This window comes from Cnephaeus nilssonii (genome assembly GCF_951640355.1).
Source record: "Cnephaeus nilssonii genome assembly, chromosome: 20".
Classification (NCBI taxonomy): domain Eukaryota; kingdom Metazoa; phylum Chordata; class Mammalia; order Chiroptera; family Vespertilionidae; genus Cnephaeus; species Cnephaeus nilssonii.
Window position 1 is genome coordinate 29,031,571 of NC_137091.1, and position 23,799 is coordinate 29,055,369.

Here is a 23,799-nt window from a genome sequence, read left to right on the forward strand (position 1 = left end):
AGAGCGAGGGTCCCAAGTGTGATTAGCAGCCGCCCCATGGCCTGGGACGTCACGGAGTGTCCCTTTGCTGCATTCCGCTCCTTGAGGCCATCATCACAAAGGCCCCCCAAATTCAGGATGGGGGACACAGATGGCATCTCTTGCTGGGGGAGTGTCAGCACATTGGAGCAGCAGGTGTGTTCCTGTGTCATCTGCCAGAGGAAGGAGAGAGGACGCGTTTACTGGCCTCTGCCCTTGGGCAGGGCTCTCTCTCGGAAGCCTGGATGCCCTCTCCTCTAGGGGAGGGGAGGGGAGAGAGGTTGAGGGGAAAGGGTAGGAGGGAGACGCTCTTGTCAGGAGGCATCAGGAGGGCTGTGCCTTCATCTGGGCCTGGATGATGCTGGCCAGGAGCAGAGACTTCCCTGGTCAATTCCTCCAGGGAACGCACCACAGCTGCCCCCGTTACAAACTACACCTGGGCTTGGTGGGCGGAGAGGACACAGCTGTTCAGTGTCTGAGAGGCCTTGGGGCAGCAAGAAGCACGGTGTGTGAGAGGAGGGCGCTGTCGGGGTAGCTGAGCCTGCCCTGTGCCCCCACTGTGGCTGTGGCTGGCAACAGAGGACAGCGGGCCTGTGTCAGACACAAGTCTGCCAGCTCAGACCCCTCTCTGTCGACTACTGGAAAGTGACCACCATTTAAAGTCCCCACGTCCCTCTAAGATGCAAATATGTGAGCTGAAGGGTTAACCAGGGGAGTCCTTAACTTTCACTCCACCATCAGCTGAGATTGCTGTCCCCTAACTCAGAGATGGCAGAGAGGCAGCAGGTACCAGACAGGTGAGTCTGCATGGGGCTTGGGTCTGCAGAGAGGACCCAAACCCATCTGGTCAGAGCCCCCACGGACAAGGTCCTCAACACACACCGGCTGAGGCCGGGCCATTGTCTCAAGGACCTGTCCACATTCTTGAATTAAGACCAGCTCACATACCACCTTCTCCATGGAGCTTGCTGGCTTTATATTCAAGAAGGTGACACATTCGCTGGGCGTCTGCTCTGTGCCAGGCAGGCGCAGCTGCAGATGCTGGGGATATGGTGGTGAACACGGCCGAAGGGGCCTGCCCGAGGCCCACTCCTCGCGGGGAGAACAGAACCACAGGCAGGGCAGGTAGGGACAGGTGGTACGAACGGACTAAAACTCATCCAACTGTTCACTTTAGGTGAATACATGTTATGTATGGGAATTGCATCTCAACAAAGCTTTACCTTTTTTTCCTGTGAGGGGAGTGTGCATGGCAGGTGAGAGGAACCAAGGGCACTGGGCCTGAGAGGAAGTGGTGAGAAACGAGAGCTGGGAACAGCACTCAGAGGAGGACCCGACCCCCTTCTTCCAAGGGAGGTGTCCTCTGCCCTTTCCTTCGTAGAGGGGAGGGGAGGGGCCGGGATAGAAGCCGGGAGACACTCTTGTCAGGAGGCCTCTGCCTTCATCTGCGCTGGATGATGCTGGCCAGGGGCAGAGACTTCCCTGGGCAATTCCTCCGGGGAACGCACCCAGCTGCCCCAGTTACAAACTACCCCTGGACTTGGCGGCTCAAAACAACAATTTAACTAGGTGGGCGGGACCCAGCTAGGAGATCCTACTGCTCCAGCCAGAGGCTCTGAGGTACAGCTCCACTCAAATGTCTGCTTTGGGGGAAGGCTGCCTCAGCAGGGACCACTGGACACCCGGCCTTTCCCACATGGCGGTCTCAGAGAGGTCTGAGGAGTTCTCAGCTGGCAGCTCAGGGCAACCGAGAGAGAGAATGTTCCAGGAGACAGGAAGTCAAAGCTGCCTAAGTCCCTTTTCTAAAAGTTAAATAAGGAAAATGTACTCTGTGTGTGTTCAGGAATCTTAACAAAGAGCCAAGTCATTATTCACTGCAAAATGAAAGGCCCATCAATGGGTGAATAGATGAGCAAAATGTGGTCCATCCGTACAGTGGGATATTACTCAGCCACAAACAGGAACGAAGCGCTGACACAGGCTACAACATGGATGAGCCTTATGCTGCATCAAAGAAGCCAGACACATAGGACCACATATGGTATACTTCCATTCACACACAATGGTCAGAACAGGCAAATTTATAGAAACACAAAGTAGATTAGCGGTTCCTTAGGGCTGGGGTAGGGATAGGAAGGGGTGAGGAGCAATAGCTAAAGGGTAGGGTTTTCTCTTCGTGATGATGAAAATGTCCTAAACTTGACTGTGGTTGTGGTTGCACATGTCTGTGATTATACAAAAAAATCATGGAACTGTGCCCTAGCCAGTTTGGCTCAGTGGATAGAGCGTCGGCCTGCGGACCGAAGGGTCCCAGGTTCGATTCCGGTCAAGGGCATGTACCTTGGTTTCGGGCACATCCTCAGTGCAGGAGGCAGCTGATGGATGTTTCTCTCTCATCGATGTTTCTAACTCTCTATCCCTCTCCCTTCCTCTCTGTAAAAAATCAATAAAATATATTTTTTTAAAAATCATGGAACTGTACACTTTAAATGGGTGAATTGTATGTTATGTGAGTTATAGCTCAATAAAGCTGTTTAAAATATTACAGCAATAATTCACCGCATTCTCTGAGTTCTATGTGTTGATCTCCAAAATAGCTACAGGCCGAGAGCCAGGATCTCCCTACTTGGGTTCTAAAGTTGGGGACACCCTAGCCAGTTTGGTTCAGTGGATAGAGCATCGGCCTGCGGACCAAAGGGTCCCAGGTTCGATTCCGGTCAAAAGCATGTACTTTGGTTGCAGGCTCCTCCCTGGCCAGTGCCCTGGTCAGGGCGCATGCAGGAGGCAACCAATCTGTGTTTCACATCGATATTTCTCTCTGTCTTTCCCTCTCTCTTCCACTCTCTCTAAAAATCAATAGAAAAATATCCTCAGGTGAGGATTAAAAAGAAAACACCCAACATTAAAATTGGGGACAAAAGGGTGAGAATAAAGGCAGCATTCATTTTGGGCCTACTGTTGGGAGCAATTCTGTGTGTGCAGACCTCAGGGAGTCCTCCAGGGGCGCTCTAGATCAGTGGTCCTCAAAAGGCGGTTCCAGAAATGGCCACTTAAGCATCATAGGGAACTTGGTAGACATGCAGTTTCGCAGGCCCTACCCTGCTGAATCATCCCCTAGCAATGTGTGTTTTCACAAGCTCTCCTGGGGAGTCTCAGGCATGCTCCACAGAGAACCACTGCTCACTAGGGGGTTCTGTCTCCCTCCTCCATCCACAGGCGTTCCTGGGCTAGGAGTCTCTGCCAAACTGCTAACAGCTGTGCCGGGTTTGCACTGGCCAAAACCTGAACCACAGGCTTCTCTCCGGCGAAGCACAGCCCAGTCCAGGGGGAGCTGAAACTTTCAGCCTGAAAAGGCTGGAGAAGGTCTTGGAGCAAATCTCTGCAGGGGCCAAACACCTGCTGCTTCCCAGAGAGAGGGAAGTGTGTTTGTGGACTTCCTGTTGACAGGGCAGGAAGCCCTTATGCATGACCCAGCCCTTTGAATGGTCTCCAGCATCCGCCGGTGTGGCAACTTCGTGCTCTGCTCAATGTGATCATTTCACCAGGCAAGCCACAATAGTGATTCATCCTCCCTGGAAGTCACAGCCCCACCCTTTCAATCCTCTAAAGGTGCTAAAAACATGTCATTCGTATACGCAGTTCTGAACTTCTAAGTGCACCAAAGCTGTGGGCCATTTTGGTTCCGGAATGAGATGAAGAGACCTGGATTCCAATCCAAAGTTTATAACTAACTAGTGGCCTGGTGCATGAAATTCGTGCATGGGGGGGGTCCCCCTCAGCCTGGCCTGCACCCTCTCCAATCTGGGACCCCTCAGGGGATGTCTGACTGCCGGTTTAGGCACGATCCCTGTGGGATCAGGCCTAAACCGGCAGTTGGACATCCCTCTCACAATCCGGGACCGCTGGCTCCTAACCGCTCACCTGCCTGCCTGCCGGCCTGCTTGCCCCCAACTGCCCCCCTACTGGCATACTCACCCCCAAATGCTCTCCCCCCCCCCCCCCCCCCCCCCCCGCCGCTGGCCTGATCACCCTAACCGCCTCTGCCTCATCCCCGCCACCATGGCTTTGTCTGGAAGGACGTCCAGAAGGTCTCCCAGTCTAATTAGCATATTACCCTTTTATTAGTATAGATAGCCTCGACCAAGGCTTCACTCAGTGTCTCTTCTATTTTCAGAATGGGGACCAGATCACATTTCTGTGATGTGGAAAGAGCATGGGCTGTGGGTCAGGAACTTGGATTTTAGTCTTGCTTCTGCTGCATGCTACCTGGGCAAGGCACCTCATATCTTAAATATGTTTCTTAAGCCGTGGAATGAGATGGTTAGAGATGATTGGTGGCCCTCAGAGTATAACCTGCACAACCTTTGTCTCCTAAGCAGCTACCTAAAGGAGTTCTGGTCAGGAAAGATTTGGGGGACTATGGAGGCAATGTCCTCCCTCCTGGCGGTTTACATGAGGGTACATGTTTGTATATTACAACCTCTCAAAGTCCCATCAAAGATACCTGTCTAACTTTGGTTAAATTTATATTTCCCAAGCTTGTTTGCCCCTGGCCCTTCTCCCTTTCCCTCTATTAATAACCACAGAGACTGTATAAGACACAGTGCCATTTGGGAAATGGGAAGCTAAAAGATTTCTGTGTCCCATCAGCTCTGACAGCCAATGATTCAGTGATTGTCCTATCGCCCACAAGGAAAGATGCCATGACGATATCAAAGAAGAGGGTTAGTTGACTTTTTAGGATATATTCCCCATGGAGGACTGTGGCTTGATGTGGTTACTATGTTTTAAGGTCTGGCTTTCAAATTTGCAAATCAAGAATCTTGATTTGATTAATGTATCTGTGATGGTTAATTTCATGTGCCACAGTGTCCAGACATTTGGTCAAACATTACTCTGTGTGTTTCTTTTTTAAAAAAAATATTTTTTATTGATTTCAGAGAGGAAGGGAGAGGGAGAGAGAGATAGAAACATCAATGATGAGAGAGAATCATTGATCGGCTGCCTCCTGCACATCCCACACTGAGGATCAAGCCCATAACCTGGGCATGTGCCCTGACAGGGAATTGAACTGTGACCTCCTGGTTCCTAGGTCGACGCTCAACCAGTGAGTTGTGCCAGCCAGGATGCCCTGGGTATTTCTGTGAAAGTGTTTTTTGGATGAGATGAACATTTAAATGGGTGGCTTTTGAGTAAAGCAGATTGCCCTCTATCATGTGTGTGGGCTTCATCCAATCCAGTGAAAGCTTTAATAGAACAAAGAAAAACTCCCCTGAGTAAGAGGAAAGTTACCAGCAAATGGCCTTCAGACTTGAGCCACATCAGCTCTTCCTGGGGTCTCCAGCCTGCTGACTCACCCTGCAAATTTTGGGCTTGCCAGCCTTTATAATAACACTAGTAGCCCTGTGCACGAATCTGTGCGCCAGTAGCTCGCCAGTAGATCGCTGCCGCCCTCCAGTAGCTCTCTGCCCGCTATCCCCCTCCCCAGCCACCCCCATAGCTTGCTGCCCTGCCCCCTCCTGTAGCTCTCCGCTGCCCGCTTGTAGCTCGCTGCCCCACCCTCCTGCTGGTCCATGATCTAGTCATTATGCAATTTGCATATTACATCTTTATTATATAGGATGAGCCAGTTCCTTAAAATCTCTCTCTCACACACACACACACATACACACACACACACACATATCCTATTGGTTCTGTTTCTGTAGAGAACCCTGACTAATAGGGCATCCACAAGAAAACAGATTCAAAGACTCTGCACATGAGCCAGACTTTGAAGGACAGCATTTAGGGGAACTCCTCCCAAGAGGCAGACTTTGGCTGATGCAGCTGGCCATCCACTTTATGGAGAAAGAAAAGTAGGCTGAGATAAGAACGTGTATAGATTCATGGGCAGTGGCAACTTGCTTGACTGGTTGGTCAGAGACTTGAAAGAAAAAGACGACTGGGGACAAACAGGACTGGAGAGGAGGCATGTGGATAGGTGTACACAAGTGGGCACAGAGTGTGTAGATCTTTGTACCACATGTAATATTCTCTGAAGGGCATTCACAATGCAAGAGGCATTGAGCAACTGAGTAAGCAAAATGACATTGCCAGTAGATGCCAGCCAGTCGTCCTTGGCCACCCTAGTGCTGGCACATGGCACGTGAACAGAGTCGTCATGGTAGCAGGGACAGAGGCTGCGCATGGGCTCCGCTCGCCAAGGCTCATCTAGCTGCTGCCACTGCCAGGGACATGGGCATGTTGAGTTCCAAATATGGCACCATTCACCATGGAGACCCACCTCCCACTTGGTGGCCAGTGGGTTACCTTATACCCCTTCCACCCTGCAAGGCTCAGCAATTCATCTAGGCTGGAATTGACAGTGTTCCGGGTATAAGTGGGCCTCTCCCCTCCACAGGGTCAGACTATACATTCACCACATGGGTCTGCTCTCGGATTGGAATGTACACATCGGCTCCCCTGAGTCTCCAGCTTGTAGGCGGCGGCTAGTGGGACTTCTCAGCCTCCATAATCACATGAGCCAATTTCTTATAATAAATCATTGTATATTTATAACTATTGGTATCCTATTGGTTCTGTTTATCTGGAGAACCACCCTGACTAATACAATGTGATAACTTGAAATGTAGAGAAGACCTTGGGCATGAAGATGTTCATTAACATTCTTAAGAATGAACAATTAGAAATAATTTATATACATAAGACATGCACAGGACAGAATATTGTACTATCACTTAAAATAATGTTTATGCGTTTTTATTCTTAATAAAATGGAAAAATAATTACATTGATGTTATAGGAAATACAAAATCAGATATCCAATAGTAATAACAACAATAACATTCTCATTTCTTGAGCAGTAACTAAATGCCAGGCACTGTCTTGGGTGTTTAATATGCATCATTGAACTAAATTGAATTCTCACCAGTGTGGCTCCGTGGTTGAGTATCGGCCTATGAACCAGGAGTTATGGTTTGATTCCTGGTCAGGGCACATGCCCAGATTACGGGCTCGATCTCTAGTGTGGGGTGTGCAGGAGGCAGCGATCAATGATTCTCTCATCATTGATGTTTCTAGCTCTATCCTTTTCCCTTCCTCTCTGAAATAATATATATATATCTCACCTTGGAGATTACACACCAAAAAGCCAACAGTGTTTGTCTTTGAAAAGAAATGAGTTTTTTCTTCTTTGCCTGTCCATATTGAGCTTGTATAGCCTTTATGACTGGAAAGAATGAAAACAAACTGGATTTTTAAAAGATGGATCCTCAGTCTCCTGCCTCTGGCCCTTCATCCGATTAGTTTGAGATCATAGTGCTATTGGGGGTAGCCTATGACCGGTGGTGGGTACCCCTCCCCCTCTCTTGGAAGGCTACTATCCCCAGAATCTTCTGTCGAAGTTAAATCCAAAATTATTGTATAACTAACATATCAATAGTGATAACAGCAGCAACATCATCTTATATGCAAATCACTTTCATTGTAGAGCACGCACAGCATAGTAAGAACCTATCAAATGCCAATGACACTTTTATTATTTTTTAAACTTCCATTAAAAGAAAGCATCTTAAATTGGAAAGAAATAATCCATGTCACAGGCCAGTTAGTCAGACACTGTTTTTCTGTTTGGAGGTCCCAGAATGATCGTCATCACATTCACTCCTTATGAAACACTTACCATGCACCAGGCGTCCTGCAATGTGCTTTGCATTTGATGTCTCAATCTGTATACCTCGCCGCTGTGCTGGAGGTTTGAGTTGTTATCACAAGATTACAGGGGAAGAAACAGACTGAGAAAAATCAAATCCCTTGCTGAGCGGGCAAAGCCAGAATTCAAGCCTAGGAGCAGTGAACTCTGAAGCCAGGAGATCTGGGTCACCATGCCGCGTTGCTGGGGGCAACGTGTTCTTAAGCTCTGCTATGACGTTCACACAAGGTGTGTTGATGGAAACGAAGAGAAAGACAAGACATAAACGCTGTGCCTCCAGACAAGCACTCCCATTCTCTTAGCTTGTGTTTCTGTCATCAGATTGAGAGCAACCAGGGAAGTTCTGGGTGTAGTTAAATACCTCCTCCTCGACTGTCCCGTCTACCCAGTCCAACAAATCAGAAATATGGCATTCGGTGAACATTGCCTCTCTCTCACCTCTCACATCGGTGCTTTCGATTCTTTCCCGTTAACTAGCTCCTCTGCAGCAGCCGATGCAGGATGGCTTCGTTGGGAAGTCTATGAATTTTCTTTAGTTTCAGGCATGGCCGTATCCAGGAGCCCAGAAATTGTGTCCAGCTTGGAATTCAGTTACAGGTTCTTAACTTGCGACGTGCTCCTGTCTCTTTGTGCTCCTCAGCTCACCACCTTCCCACCTCACCTCCACTGGTTTCCATGCATGTTATTATCCCAAATGGGGGCACCAAATGACCTTCGAGGTCACCTCAGACTACTACAGCATCGCCTTCAAGTCTGACTCTCAAAGGCACTGGGAGACCCTGAGGGGACGTTAGGAGGAAACCGAGGCTTCCAGCGCTGAACTTAACCCAGGTTCACCTGCTGCTGAGTCACAGCTTATTGTTTTTCTTCAAAATCTCTTGATTTTTGTTATGTTAACATAAAAACATTCAAGCCTGTAAAGAATTTCTGTGTGTTTATTTGAGCCAAACTGTCAACAATTGCAGGGAAGCACTATCTCAACAGATTGGGACAATGCTCCAGAGAATAGCAGGTTTTCATCTATTTTTATACATAGCGATCAAAGAGGGGACGTAGGTGGGTTACATGAAATCCATTGTGATAGATTAGAGAGGCGGGAGAAAGCAAAGCGGGGGGGGGGGGGGGGGGGGTGAGGAGGTGGGAGGGCGGGGAGGGCAAAAGTAAAATGATAGATACAGTTAGGTGGGTACAGGATAGTTAATAGTCAACAATTAACATGATAACAATAACAATGAAGGAATTTGTGGTATCTGTCCTGGTGCTCAGCACAGTAGGTTGTGCCCCAAGGGGTCTGGAAAAAGGGAAGTTACAAGTTACCCAGACATTTCAAGGATTGTTATCCTAGATGCAAAAAGACAGATAGGCTCAGTTAAGGTAAAGGTTGACCTTGTCAGTGAAGATACCGGCCTAGGTGGTGACTACCCACCATAACTGCTTTTAGTTAAAGTTTCATTTCGGACCATCCTTTGTGGTGACTTTAGGTCTCTGAGTTTGCGAGACCACCATGCAGGCCGCCCCTGAGCTTGTCAGGTCAGCAAGTGGCCCCTTTCATCCACAGTTATAATAATCAATCTTGCCTTTAGAGTAGCAAGATACTTGTTTTTGTAGGCTAGATGTGATTGAAAGAATGCTTCCCTCCCCGCTCCCCCCAGCTGTCTGTGTGGCAGAAAAGAAAAACGTACATTAAGTGAAAATCAATGAAAAATAAGAATTTCTTGGATGAATGGGAAAGAGAAGGGTTTGGAGGGGTGACTAGATCAAGAAAAATGAAAGGGCATTAAGTAGCAATGTCGCCACTTTAACTTGTTAATAATGTGAATGCATTGCGGTTAATGGATCATTTTACGTGGTTTAAATTGCTGTCACATTCATCACCCCAGTTGGCCTCTGTATCTCCCCTATGAGGCGGGCAGGACGAATTGGAATCTCCTAACTATATAGGAACTGAGTGACAGAAAATCAGTGAATCTTCCAAGGTCTTAGACTGACGTGGAGTCAGAATTAAGAATGCAATCAAGACCCCTGGTACTTCTCAAACGGCCAGTTTTAGAAACAGACCCGGGAATGTAAAGTACAGCATGGGGAACACAGTCAATTATATTGTAATAATTGTGCATGGTATCAGATGGGTACTAGACTTATGGGAATGATTACTTCATGACGTATAGAAATGTCTAATCACTATGTTGTACACCTGGAACTAACATAATATTGATTGCCAATTGTAATTTAAAAATGAATGTCTAAAAATGTTCTTAAAAAGACCGATGGTACTTCTTACACTTTCTTTACGTATTGCAATTGTTCTTTAGCAATTGTTCCCCTGGCCAAGGTTCTGTTAATGTAAAAAACCATTCAAACCTGTAAAGAATTTTTGTGAGTTTATTTGAGCCAAACTGTCAACAATTGCCAGGAAGCAATATCTCAATGGATTGGGATAGTGCTCCGGAGAATGGCAGTTTCTCATCTATTTTATACATTGCCATCAAAGAGGGGTCCTAGGTGGGTTACGTGAAATCCACTGGTGATAGATTAGAGAGGCGGGAGAAAGCAAAACCCGGAAACCACTGGGATTGGATAAGGAGTAAAATGATAGACACACAGTTAGGTGGGTGCAGGAACAATTAACATGATAACAATGAAGGAATTTGTGGTAACTGTCCTGGCACCCAGGCACGTTGCCCCAAGGGATCTGGAAAAAGGGAAGTTACAAGTTACCCAGACATTTCAAGGATATGTTATCATAGACCCAAAAAGACAGATAGGCTCAGTTAAGGTAAAGGTTGACCTTGTCAGTGAAGATACCGGCCTAGGAGGTGACTACCCACCATAACTGCTTTTAGTTCAAGTTTAACTGCAGACCATCCTTTGTGGTGACTTTAGGTCTCTGAGTTTGCAAGACTGCCATGCAAGCCTTTCCTGGGCTTGTCAGGTTAGCATGTGGTCCCATTTCATCCACAGTCCTTTTAGAATTTAGATGGTGGTGTCTGCAAGCTGGTATGCTGTCTGGGGACAGTGCTAGACCCGGGGAAGGACAGAGACAAGGAAATAGTGCAATGTAGAGGAGAGGAACTGCATTATACAGGTACTTTCCTTAAGAAGAGACTTCAACTATTGAGTTCTGCCATCAAAAATTAAAAGAGAGAGAGAAAGAGAGAGAGAGAGAGAGAGAGAGAGAGAGAGAGCAAGAGGAGAAGAAATAAAAGGGTGAGCCATTCCACTCCACAGGCTATTCAGTGAGAGGTTGGGTCTCAGTGAGCAATCTGCCTCCCCTCCCCTCCGTCTGTTGCCTTCCCTCCCAGGGCAGGTTGTTGGGCTGAGTTTGAAGTTGATGTTCACCAAGGAACAGATTTTATTTTATTTTTATTTATTTATTTTTTTTAGGAACAGATTTCAGATAGCAAGCCCTGCAGAGCTAGCCATAATTAGAGGCTCAAGTGGACAACCTGAGATTTGATTTGGCTCTGGATGAGAAACTCTCTGTGTTGTCTATATTATGTGACACAGAGACAGAGCCACACAGGGAAGAAGTCCACGTGACGATGGAGGCAGAGATGAGAGTGATGAAGCTACAGCTGAGAAACGCCATGGACTGCCAGTAACACCCGAAGCTGGAGAGAGGCATGGGATGGGTTCTTCCTCAGAGCTTCCAGAAGAGCCGACACCTTGATTTCAGGCCTTTGGCCTCGAGAGCTGTGAGACAATAAATGTCTATTGTCTTAAGGCCCCCAGTTTGTGGTCATTTGTTACAGCAGCCACTGAGCGCTCATACAGCTAGCTACCAGGCAGGCTATTTCCTGAGACACATGGGACTTCTCTGCTGGGCAAACTTGGCTCAAGGACTCCCAGACAGCCATGCTGAAACTTTTAAAGACTGCACGTCTCTAAAGACTCTTCCTATCCAGCCCTCCTTCCTTCCCCTTGTCTTCCACAGGGGACAGCCTATACCAGTGATGGCGAACCTCTGACACGCGTGTCAGTGCCATTTCTGATGACATGCGGCCGCCTCAGCGGCCGCATGCCGAGGATGAAACATTTATGTTATTTAAACTATAAATATCGCAAAATAATGGTTTTTCCTCAAAGTGACACACTACCCGAGTTATGCTCAGTTTTTTGGCGAAGTTTGACACACCAAGCTCAAAAGGTTGCCCATCACTGGCCTACTATACTCTACTCTCAAGGCTCCACCAGCTGCGTCCCAATTTCCCACCCAGGTGGAAAGGAATTGATTCTCAGAGGACCTGAACTGACACTTGCATATCTCAGATTCAATGGTTGTCAAGATCTTGCCACGTTTGCTTCACCTATTATTTTTTTCCTGTTTCCCCCCCTCAAGTATTTTAAAGCAAATCCCATGCAGCACGTCATTTCACCTTTATGTATTTCAGCAAACATCTCTTAACACAAGAAGCCATATTTCCTAGTATAACCACAATGCCACTCGCACGCCTAACACATTAATGGGTAAATAATTCCTTGGTATCCTTCAGGCCTTACCTAGACTTCCAGATTGTCTCAAAAATTTCTTTTCATGGTACATGGTTTGACTCAATTTCCAAGTACGATCCCAACTCTGCATTTGGCAAACCCATGTTTAAAATCCCCGTCTGGACGAAACCAGTTTGGCTCAGTGGATAGAGCGTCGGCCTGCGGACTCAAGGGTCCCGGGTTCGGTTCCGGTCAAGGGCATGTACCTTGGTTGCGAGCACATCCCCAGTAGGGAGTGTGCAGGAGGCGGCTGATCGATGTTTCTCTCTCATCGATGTTTCTAACTCTCTATCCCTCTCTCTTCCTCTCTGTAAAAAATCAATAAGATATATTTTTTAAAAAAATCCCCTTCTGTCTCCCTTATAAGAGGTGCAGTTTTAGGCAAGTCATGATTTAGGCAACCTTCTTTCAGTTTCCTCAGCCCTAACATGTGGAAACCAATAGCCTCCACCTTACTGGGTTTGGTGAGAATTCAGTGAGGTCATTCGTTCATTCATTTATTCTACAACTATTTACTGAGTGGCTGCCAAATGTCTGGACCTATCAAAGGTTCTGGAAATATATCTGTGAAAAAGGCTTAGAGTCTGGTGGAGGTAGGCAATGCCCACATAAGATAACTATGCCATTACCTGTCGGCTAATGAGATGTTCTGCAGAGAAAAATAAAGCAGATAACAGGAGGGAACGTGCTGGGCAGCCATGAGAGACAGAGTGGTCAAGGAAGTCCCTTCCAGGGGAGGTGGCCACCAGAGAACTGAGTGAGCAGAAAGTTTCAGGCAGATGGAAAGGCACCTGCAGAGAGGAGCGGGAGCCTGCCTGGGGCCTTAGAGCTGTCACTCTCAAACTTCTTGGTCTGGGTTTTCTTTACATTTTTCAAAGTTATTACTGACTCCCAAAAGCTTTTGTTTTTGTGAGATAGCCATGCTATTTACCATTTAGGAAGGAAAACTGAGACATTAAAATATATGCATGACCATTTAGTAATCATAAACTCATTGTATGTCAGCACATAAAAACATGGTTTAAAAAAAATAACTATTTTTAAACAAATTTTTTTTGTGTGTGAAGGGTGGCATTTTCTTGTTTTGTTTATTTGTTTGTTTTTGTAAAGCTCTTGAATGTATGGGAAACGGCTGGATTCTTCTACTGGCTACAGAAGCCAGTCTGTTTTGATGTTGTTTTGATTGAAATAGATGAAGAAAATCCAGCCTCACACAGATAACATAGTTGGGAAGGGAGGGAGGAGTACTTTCCTAAAAATTGTATTTCTCAAGAGGAATGGCCTTCTTAGACAATTGTGGATATTTTCCTTTGTTGTTCTGCCAAAAGAAGACACATTTCTTAAAGGAAAATTGCGAAGTGGAATGTAAAATCATATCAATGAACTTTTTGTACCCCCTTTGATCAAAATCCACTAGTCTAGCTTGTATTTTGAATGGACCTTTTAGTCATCGTGATTTTATAACATCCCACATGGGTCATTTGGAAAATATTGATTCACTAAGTTATGCAGATCTTCCAAATATTGAAACATGGCATTATTCATTATTTTTTAAAAATGTATTTGTTACTATCACCACCATCTCACCAGAAAAGTCTTTTAAGTGTTGAGAAGTTGCCCCGATCACAATGGTGGAGATGAGTTTCCCAAAAGTCTAATTTTTGTTTGAAAGCTTGAATTTAAAAAAAAAACCTGATTTTAGAGAGAGGAAGGGAGAGAGAGAGAAAAACATCAACTGTTGCCTCCCACATGGGGGTCAAACCCACAACCTGGGTATGTGACCTGACTGGGAATCAAACCTGCCACCTTTTGGTGTTCAGGATGACACTCCCACTGAGCTACACTGCCCAGGGCTGAAAGCTTGAATTTTATCATGGAAAATAAATCTTGTCAAATGCCCTGAGCTGTTGCTGTGCAAATATTGCCTTCCTTCCCAAGAAGTCTGGGAATAATAATGATAATTTCCACCACTTAGTAGCTCTTGCTGTATGCTAAGTTTTTTTTTTTGTATGCTAAGTTTACATGTTATCTTGTTATTATATTTACATGTTATCTTTTTTTTAAAAAAAAATAAGATTGCATATCTTTTATTTTTTTAGATATATATTTTATTGATTTTTTACAGAGAGGAAAGGAGAGGGTTAGTTAGAAACATCAATGAGAGAGAAACATCTATCAGCCGCCTCCTGCACACCCGCTACTGAGGATGTGCCTGCAACCAAGGTACATGCCCTTGACTGGAATCGAACCTGGGACCCTTGAGTCCACAGGCCAACACTCTATCCACTGAGCCAAACTAGTTAGGGCTATATTTACATGTTATCTTGTTATTATATTTATTTTCACTACATCTCTGGCAGGTATAATTTCTCCCATTTAATAGATGAGGAAATTGAGATTCAGAGAGGTTAGGTAGTGGCACAAAGTCACACAACTAGTGGTATTCCTCTATGCTATCAGAGTTCCAGCAAAGAATTTTCCAGGTAAGATAAGCCTAATTGAAATACCCTGCCCCCTTGGGGCCAGGAATTAACTCCTGCTTGTCGGATCATGTACCATTGATTCAGAGGGCGAAATATGTATCCCTTCTGACAAAGGCATACTCATCAAGACTTAGCTCAAATGTTACTTCTTTGGGGAAACCTTACACCTTCCCTGGGATATAATAAATACTCTCTTACCATTTGTTGAAAAATGGTAATAAAACTCTGTTACCATTTGACAGGCACAATATTCCATGTGCTAGCCCCATAACTTCATTTCCCCCTGGCAACATGCTTGCAAAGTAGGTGGTATTAACCCCTGTATTAATTTCTTATGGCTGTTGTAACAACAAGCACAAATTTCCTGGCTAAAACCAAGACAAATTATTTATTTTACAGATTTGTAGGCCCCAAGATTCACTATGTTCATTTGGGAAGTTCTGGGAGAAAATCTGTTGCATTGCCTTTTCTAGCTTCTGGAGGCTGCCTGTATTCCTTGGCTCAGGGCCCCTCCCTCCATCTTCAAAGCCAACAGCAGAGCATTTTCATCTTTGTCTTTCTGTCTCCTACTCTTCTCTCTCCATCTCCTACCTCTCCCTCTCCTCCTCCCTCTTCTTTCCTTTTTCCTCTCTCTCCCTTCTGCTTCTGCTGCCACAAATCATTTATCTCCTTGTATTGAAATCGTGTGTTCATATCTCTGTGAGTGATTTAAAAGTTTGAACGGTGTCTTATTTATTATAATTTGTATTTTTTGTTCAAGTACCATTTTGACAAAAATCAGATACAAACCATCATAAGTCACTGGTTTTCAGATCTCTTCCCAGTGTTTATCCATGTACAACATGGATGTTTCTGTGGTTGTAACCACAACATGTATACAATATTATATTCCATCTCCCCAGATTTTTGTTATAAAAAATTCAAACATACAGCAAAGTTGATAGTACCACTTAGATTCAACAATTGTTAAGATTTTGCATTATTTGCTTTCTCTTTACTAGTATGTATATTTGTGTTTACGTGATTTTTTTTGTTGAACCATTAAAAATAATAACTCATAGGTACTATGACATTCACCACTAAATTCTTTAGATGCATAGCCTAACAATGTGAACATTCTCTCACATGAACACAATATCCTTATTACACTATGAAAATTACCAATAATGCACTAAAATTATCTATATCCTAGCCATACTCAAATTTCTACAATTTTCAAAAAAATATTTACTAGCTAAAAAAAAAAACACAACACAACAAAACATACCAGTGTCCATACAAGATTCACTGCATTTGATTTTTTTTTAAAATTGATTTTAGAGAAAAACATCGATTTGTTGTTCCACTCATTTATGCATTCATTGTCTGATTCATGTATGTGCCCTGATGGGCGATCAAACTCACAATGTTGGCATATCAGGACAATGATCTAACCAATTGAGCTACCCAGCCAGGGTTCACTCATTTTATTTGATTATGTTTTTTGTCTGCTCTTTATGTTAGAACAGTCTCTCTCCTGACATATTTTTCATGGCATCCCATTTTTTAAAAAGACCAGGCTACATGTCTTATGGAATGTAGGGCTAGATCTGGTGATCTCGCAGCACTGGGTCTGGCAATAGCAGACTCTATACATGCTTGTTGATAATGGTTATGAATAACAATCACAGTAGCTAATTTTCATTGAGGGCTGGCTCTTTTATTTATTTATTTATTTTTAATATATTTTATTGATTTTTTTTACAGAGAGGAAGAGAGAGGGATAGAGAGTTAGAAACATCGATGAGAGAGAAACATCGATCAGCTGCCTCTCGCACACCCCCTACTAGGGATGTGCCCGCAACCAAGGTACATGCCCTTGACCGGAATTGAACCTGGGACCCTTGAGTCCGCAGGCCGACGCTCTATCCACTGAGCCAAACCGGTTTCGGCAGAGGGCTGGCTCTTTTAGCCAGTGTACTCACACTCATCTAATTTGATGCTCACAGAAATCTGACGATATTTTATTAGTCTCATTCATAGCTAGGAAACCAAAGGCTCAGGAAAGAGAAGTGGCTTGCCTGACATCACTCGGCTAGAAAAGGGGCCAAAGCAGATGGTAAACTGCCTAGTCAGAAAGGGGGCTCACTGTTTCTGACAGATCCTCCCTTCCCCCAATGGGTGGGCGGAGTATGACGTAACCTGCACCTGCAGCCTGGACATTCTCTCTGGCCCTACGAACTCTGGACCTACTCTTTTGCCCACCCTCCTCAACACAACTTTCCATCTACTCTCTAACATCAATCCCTCCTTCTCTACATCCTGCTGGACTTGTCTGTCACCGGCTCGAACCCTCATCATAGCCACTCCAACCCCAACCTATTGGACCACTAACTTAACTCATACCAGACCTCAACGCACCCTATACAACATCTCTCTCTTTAATACGGAAAACACTACCTGTTTAACAAATACCTCTCAAACCACTACCTCAGCTACTCCTACCCCTTACTGCTGTGCACCATCTATAAATTTACCCCTTCCCTTAGCCTGCCCTCCACTGGGTATTTTTCTCCTCTGTGGGACTACAGCCTACCCTCCAGGACCTCACACTCGCTCTTTTTTTTTTTTTAAATATATTTTATTGAGAGAGGAAGAGAGAGAGGGATAGAGAGTTAGAAACATCGATGAGAGAGAAACATTGATCAGCTGCCTCCTGCACACTCCCCACTGGGGATGTGCCTGCAACCAAGGTACATGCCCTTGACTGGAATCGAACCTGGGACCCTTCAGTCTGCAGGCCGACGCTCTATCCACAGAGCCAAACCGGTCAGGGCACACTTGCTCTGTCTTGATGTCTTCCTAACCCCCAATCTTTCTATCAGAACAGAGGGAGAACTCGAATCCTCTCTTGGTCTTCTCAGACCTCGCCACAAAAGGGCGGCCCCTGTTCCCCTCTTAGTGGGTACGGGAGTCCTCACTGCAGTAGGGACAGGAGGAGGAGGCATTTCCGCCTCAGTTCATTTGTACCACAAATTGTCTGCTGAATTTTCAGAAGGTGTCTCCATCATTAGCAATTCCCTTGAATCCCTTCAAAGGCAGGTAGACGCCTTAGCAGCGGTAGCCCTACAGAACCGCTGTGCTTTAGATCTCTTGACAGCAGAAAAAGGGGGTACCTGTGTCTTTTTTTAAAAAAATATATATTTTATTGATTTTTTACAGAGAGGAAGAGAGAGGGATAGAGAGTTAGAAACATCGACGAGAGAGAAACATCGATCAGCTGCCTCTTGCACACCTCCTACTGGGGATGTGCCCGAAACCAAGGTACATGCCCTTGATGGGAATCGAACCTGGGACCCTTGAGTCCGCAGGCTGATGCTCTATCCACTGAGCCAAACCGGTTTCGGCAACCTGTGTCTTTCTTGGGGAAGAATGCTGCTACTTGGTAAATGAATCAGGAGTTATCAAAGATCACATTAAATCCCTCTGGGACAGGATTGACCAAAGACGACGCAACCAGCTAGAAGGTGGGTATGCCATCCTTTGGCTCACTTACCCCATGGCTCCTCCCACTATTAGGCCCACTGGTATTTATTCTTTTAATTTTGCTTTTTGGCCCCTGTCTCATGCGCTGTTTCACTAGTTTTTTTTGGGTTTTTTTTGCAGAACAGAATGCAGATGTTCGCCAACCAGAAGGTGGGAGAGATCTATCTGGCCTTGAATTCAGAACCTAGAGACACCTATGTCACCAGAATCCTTGAGACCCCGAGTAGACGCCCCTGAAGACATCCCCTCTCAGCAGGAAGTAGCTACGGAAGACGGGCCTTCACCCCCTGACCTTGCCTGGACTCTCAATTTTTTTTTAAACTATTACCAAAAGCCAGGAATGATAGATCCTCCCTTCCCGCAACTGGTGGGCAGAGTATGAGGTAACCTGCACTTGCAGCTTGGACATTCCTGAGTACCTAATCAGGCACTTTATATGGACTATACATTGAACCACCAATCAACACCTGCCAAATACCCTAAGCCCTTGTCCCTATATGACCATACATTAAGCCACCAATCAGCGCGTGCGGAGTACCCTAAGCCCCCATACCTTCCCATTCCTCCCCTCAAAAGGCGTGTTCACCTCTGCACGTGTTGCTGTTCTCCCCTTGCATGACAGCCAGGCAGGTCCTTCTCCTCTAATAAAGCCTGTAGTCCTGGTTTTTTGCCCTCTGTCCGACCTTTCAGTTTCTTGAACCAATGACCCCAAAGCTGGTCTGTCTGGATACACATACAGCGGTATGTGTGTAATCGGTAGCACTGCTTACTAACTTTGCCAGGCCTCAAGTGCGTTTGCTTGTTTGTTTTTCAGTATCCTCCAATTGTCAAGTAAAAGGCATGACAGAGTAGACTGCCAGTATTTGTGGAATGAATGAAAAGTGAGTCAGTGAATGAATGGATGGAAACGTAAGTGAATGAATGGATGGAAACGTGATCTTCATACACCAGAGGAGTCCTCTGGGTCTTCAGCGCTCACTCCGGAGACCCTGGCCCAGGGAGACTCTGGGGCTGGGGCTGGGGCTGGGGCTGTGGCTCCCGGGCACCAGACGTCCCAAGTCCCGCCCATCAATCACTTCGACAGCCTCCCACCAGGTGAGAAGCCAGGACCACCTTGGTGCTTTGGTGTTTTCATCTCTCTCCTCTGCGCTTTCCCCCTCCCGCCCTGCAGCGGGGCTCCGGTGGCTCCAGTTCAGGAAGGGCCGCATCCGCCCCACAGGCGCGGGCTCAGAGTCCACCCTGGGCCGGCTCCCGCCGCGCACGCCCACCTGTCCGCCGCGCAGGCGCAGCACGCGCCCGGCGCGCCCGGCCTCCCCGCGCCCCGCGGTGCGCGGCCAGTGCGCAGGCGCGGCGGCCGATGCGAGTGTCTATGTGCGGGCGAGAAGATGGCGGCGGCGGGGGAAGCAGCGTGAGGAGTCGGGCGAGCGACAAGGCTCATTGAAACGGGCCGCCATGGCCCTCCGCAGCCCACAGGTAGCTGCCGGCCCGTGCCCTCGGCTGGAAGGGGCCCCGAGACGCGGCGGACGGGCAGCGGGGCGGGCGGCGGGCGAGCGCCCGCACCCTGGCCCGGAGCGAGGCGTGTGGGAGTGGGGGAGGGCGCCGGGACACGCTGCCTGGGACTAGGCCCCGAGCCTCCCGCAGTCTCCGTGCCTCGGCCGCCCGCTGCCGCGGTCCGCCCCGCGCCGGAGCCCGCCGTCCCCTGCCCGTAGGAAGCCGCGGAAGCAGCGGGAAGAGGGCGTGGGGGGGGGGGCGCGAAGGGGTTAAACCTCCCTGGCTGGACCGCGCCGACTTTGGAAACGGGGCCCTTGTCACCGGGAGAGGCAGCCTGGGGGCTTCGGCAGGCCCATTGGGCGGCAGAGCTCCAAGCACTCCCGTAGCCTCTCTGCCCCGAGCGAGCCACCAGATTTGGGGGTGCCCTGTTTCTCCCCCGTCTCCAATGGCTGCTTTCTCAGCTTGATTGACCACGGGGGGGCTTGGCTTGCTGGTTTCCTAGTTTTTAGACCCAAGTCATTAAGGAGCATCCTTAGGTTACTGTTGCAAAGAAAACTAAAAATAAGTCGCCAGGACGGTACTTTTACTCGCGAGTGACATCTTTTGCACGAATCCATGTCAGCCTGCCTGACACTATGCACCCTGTCACAACTGTATCTAAAGGTTAGGGGATGTTTTTAATAATCGCATAGAGGAAAGAAAGTAAAATGCACCTTTCGATTTTAGGGAGATGCATGTGTAGAGTTGAGTTCGAGTCACACTCCTCCCCTCCCCCATTACAGATACTCTGGATAAAAAATCGGCATGTGTTATTATTTGTCAACTTTGCAGTAGACTGCTGATTTGTTAACATCTAATCCCTAGAAGTTACTGCACTTTTATACCGTCTCAATGTTCTTTTGTATTAAATATGGGGGAATGAAACAAAGTAGCTATTCGGTAAACTGGTGGCCGGTAAATCCTAACCCTTTTAAAGTACTGGCTTTTGTTACCTTTTTGGAAATGAAGTCGGTTTTCATAACTGTTGTAATTAATGCGTGTTGTGGAATTTAAAACGTGAAAACCTTTTTTTTTTTTTCAATTTTTTTATTAAGGTATTATATGTGTACATATCTTACCATTGCCCCCCGTGAAAACCTTTTAACAAATTAAATCCACAGAGTTGCAATTTCGTTAAATTATTGGTATGTAGTTAGTTTGCACTAGAAGTTTCTCCTTTTAACTTTTTGTTCATGTGTACATCTACTCTTTAGTATTTAGTATTGTACTTGTTACAAAAAAGAGACTTAGGGTACAAATGTGTAATTAAAATATTTTAAGAGATTTGGTATTTGCTTTTTTCTCAACTTAAAATATGCATGTAAATAGCTTAATATAGTAAGTATGGACAGGTTCAAGGGCATTGTGAACTGATGTGTGATAGAATAGTCATGGTGTCCGGCTTGTGTGGCTCAGTTGGTTGGGTGTCGCTGAGCACCCAAAGGTTGCCATGTTTCGATTCCTGGACAGGGCGATAGATGTTTCTCTGTCATCTATGTTTCTATCTCTCCCTTTTCTCTCTCTGAAATCAATAAAACAAAACTATATTCTAAAAGAAAAAATATTCATAGTGATTTTGAAATGAAAAAAGAATGTCAGGCACAATTCACTACCATTATTATAGGCACTAATCACAATGCAAAATTGATTGAAATGTTAATTAGCAGTGATAATATGTGAACCTAATTGTAATTTTGTTTTCAATCATTGTTCTAGTACTGTATTTATGTTTTATACAACAATATGGCCTATATACATCTTTATAAAATTGGAGTGGCAAAAGTTAGCTGAACATAAATGCTAGCAGCACTTTGGGGTTATTCTTTTAAAGTATGGTGTAAATGATATTAAGTTCTAGCATGGAGAGTTTAGCAGTGGAAATAGTATGATTTCCTTCTCTTTTAAACATTTTTGAAAAATATATTTTATTGATTTTTTACAGAGAGGAAGGGAGAGGGATAGAGAGTTAGAAACATCGATGAGAAAGAAACATCGATCAGCTGCCTCCTGCACACCCCCTACTGGGGATGTGCCTGAAACCAAGGTACTTGCCCTTGACCGGAATTGAACCTGGGACCCTCAGTCCAAAGGCCGACGCTCTATCCACTGAGCCAAACCAGTCAGAGCATGATTTCTCTCCTTTTTAAAGTATAGTAATGAAAACAAGTAATGAAGTTATATGTGACGAGATTTAATGATCGGATCCTGTTTGAGTCAGGTTGAGCATTTTAATAAATTTTACTCAATTACCTGCTGTCCTAAAGGTCCTTCAGCCTTAAAGGCCATTCATTCATTAATTCAACAATCATTGATTGAACCCTTACCCTGAGCTAAGCACTATGATATGCATATTGCTTGTTTACTATTGGGAATAACAACCACAAATTAACAGTAAGGGTCCTGTTTATCTTTAAAACATATATTTTTATTGATTTCAAAGAGGGAGGGAGAGGAAGAGAGAAACATCAGTGGTGTGAGAGAATCATTGATCGGCTGCCTCCTGCATGCCCCGACACTGGAGATGGAGCCCACAACCCTGGCATGTGCCCTGACTGGGAATTGAACCTCCTGGTTCATAGGTCGATGCTCAACCATTGAGCCGCACCGGCAGGGAGTAAGGATCCTATTTTAAAATTGGATTAAGGTTACAGTTTTAAAACTTTATATATATTATGTCTTATTTCCATACTGTTGATCGAATTCTGTTTCCTGAGTTGATATGAAACAGTGCAAAACTTGGAAACATTTCTGATGCCAATAGTTTTCAATATTTTAACAAAGACAAGTGATGAACTTTGACAGTTGAAATATAAGTACCTCTCTAATTTATGAATATTTGTTGTCGAGAGGGAACTGATTAAATTATTTGGGATAATTAATTTGAACAGATTAGTTCTGCCTTAAACCAGAACAAATTTTTGTGATCATTGAAGTCATTTATAATGACTTCCCCACAGTAATGCTTCCTATATCCTATTAGATGTCATGCGGCTACTGCTGTCCTGGTCCTCTGCAGCAGGCTCACCTCAGTCTTTTCATTGCCTTGTAATAGTGGGGCCCCCACATTTTACACTAGGGAATATTTTGGATCCAATTTTATAGCACATGGCAGTGTTACTACAGGATGTCCCCCCAAAAGGTATACACTTTGAATGATGATAAAGTCAGTGTTTATTAACATATAGTTCATTTTTAAAATTTGAAAGAATCTATAGAAATAAGTGTGTGTACTTTTTTTTTTTGCGACACCCTATATATTGATGAATATCTTTATATCTGACAACTATATTAGTAATTCTTAAAAGAGACATTTTTATTGGAGTCTTACATAGGAGCAACTGAAGTATATAAAATTATTTATATATAGGATACTTGGAGATACCTTTTTTCCTTTGCATACTGACAGCAAAATATTGAGACATATCCTAAGACTAGTTATGCTATTTAAAGTTTGTGAGTTGATGGTTGTTGCCTCAGTGCTGTGGTCGGCAAACTGTGGCTTGCGAGCCACATGTGGCTCTTTGGCCCCTTGAGTGTGGCTCTTCCACAAAATACCACAGCCTGGGCGAGTCTATTTTGAAGATATGGCATTAGAAGAAGTTTAAGTTTAAAAAATTTGGCTCTCAAAAGAAATTTCAATTGTTGTACTGTTGATATTTGGCTCTGTTGACTAATGAGTTTGCCGACCACTGCCTCAGTGGTTTCTACAGAACAGCGGTGCAGGTGAATGGTATTCAGGGCCTTGCCCTCATGCTCTGGAGCCCATATTGTTGGGACCAGAGTGTACTGAAATTATATTGAATAATAAATGGATCTGCCTCGTTCTAAACTCCTCTTAGAGCAAAAGTTAGGATATATATTCCAGAGCTTTTTTAAAATGTGGAACTGGCATGATATAATAGTGTTCACACATAGGAAAACTTAAAGGAGGAAATGATTACAAAGCTTAATGGTTATTTACTGCCAAGCCTAGTGACACATTTACTTTGTGCTTTCTTTGCTCAGAAGAGAGTATTCAATACTTGAGAAAAGGTGTAT

The 23,799-nt window shown here is 45.3% G+C and overlaps 1 protein-coding gene across 2 annotated transcripts in view; it reads left to right on the forward strand.

The window, feature by feature from the left end:
- The first annotated feature begins 19,555 nt into the window (after positions 1-19,555).
- USP10 (ubiquitin specific peptidase 10) overlaps positions 19,556-23,799 on the forward strand; it is a 72,976-nt gene continuing 68,732 nt past the window's right edge. The window contains exon 1 of one of the 2 annotated variants that reach the window (XM_079799972.1): positions 19,556-19,704. In XM_079799972.1, coding sequence (XP_079656098.1) covers positions 19,684-19,704 — 21 coding nt within the window. In that variant the 5' untranslated portion in view covers positions 19,556-19,683. The remainder of the gene's footprint in view (positions 19,705-23,799) is intronic. The other variant, XM_079799973.1, reaches the window with a different exon arrangement.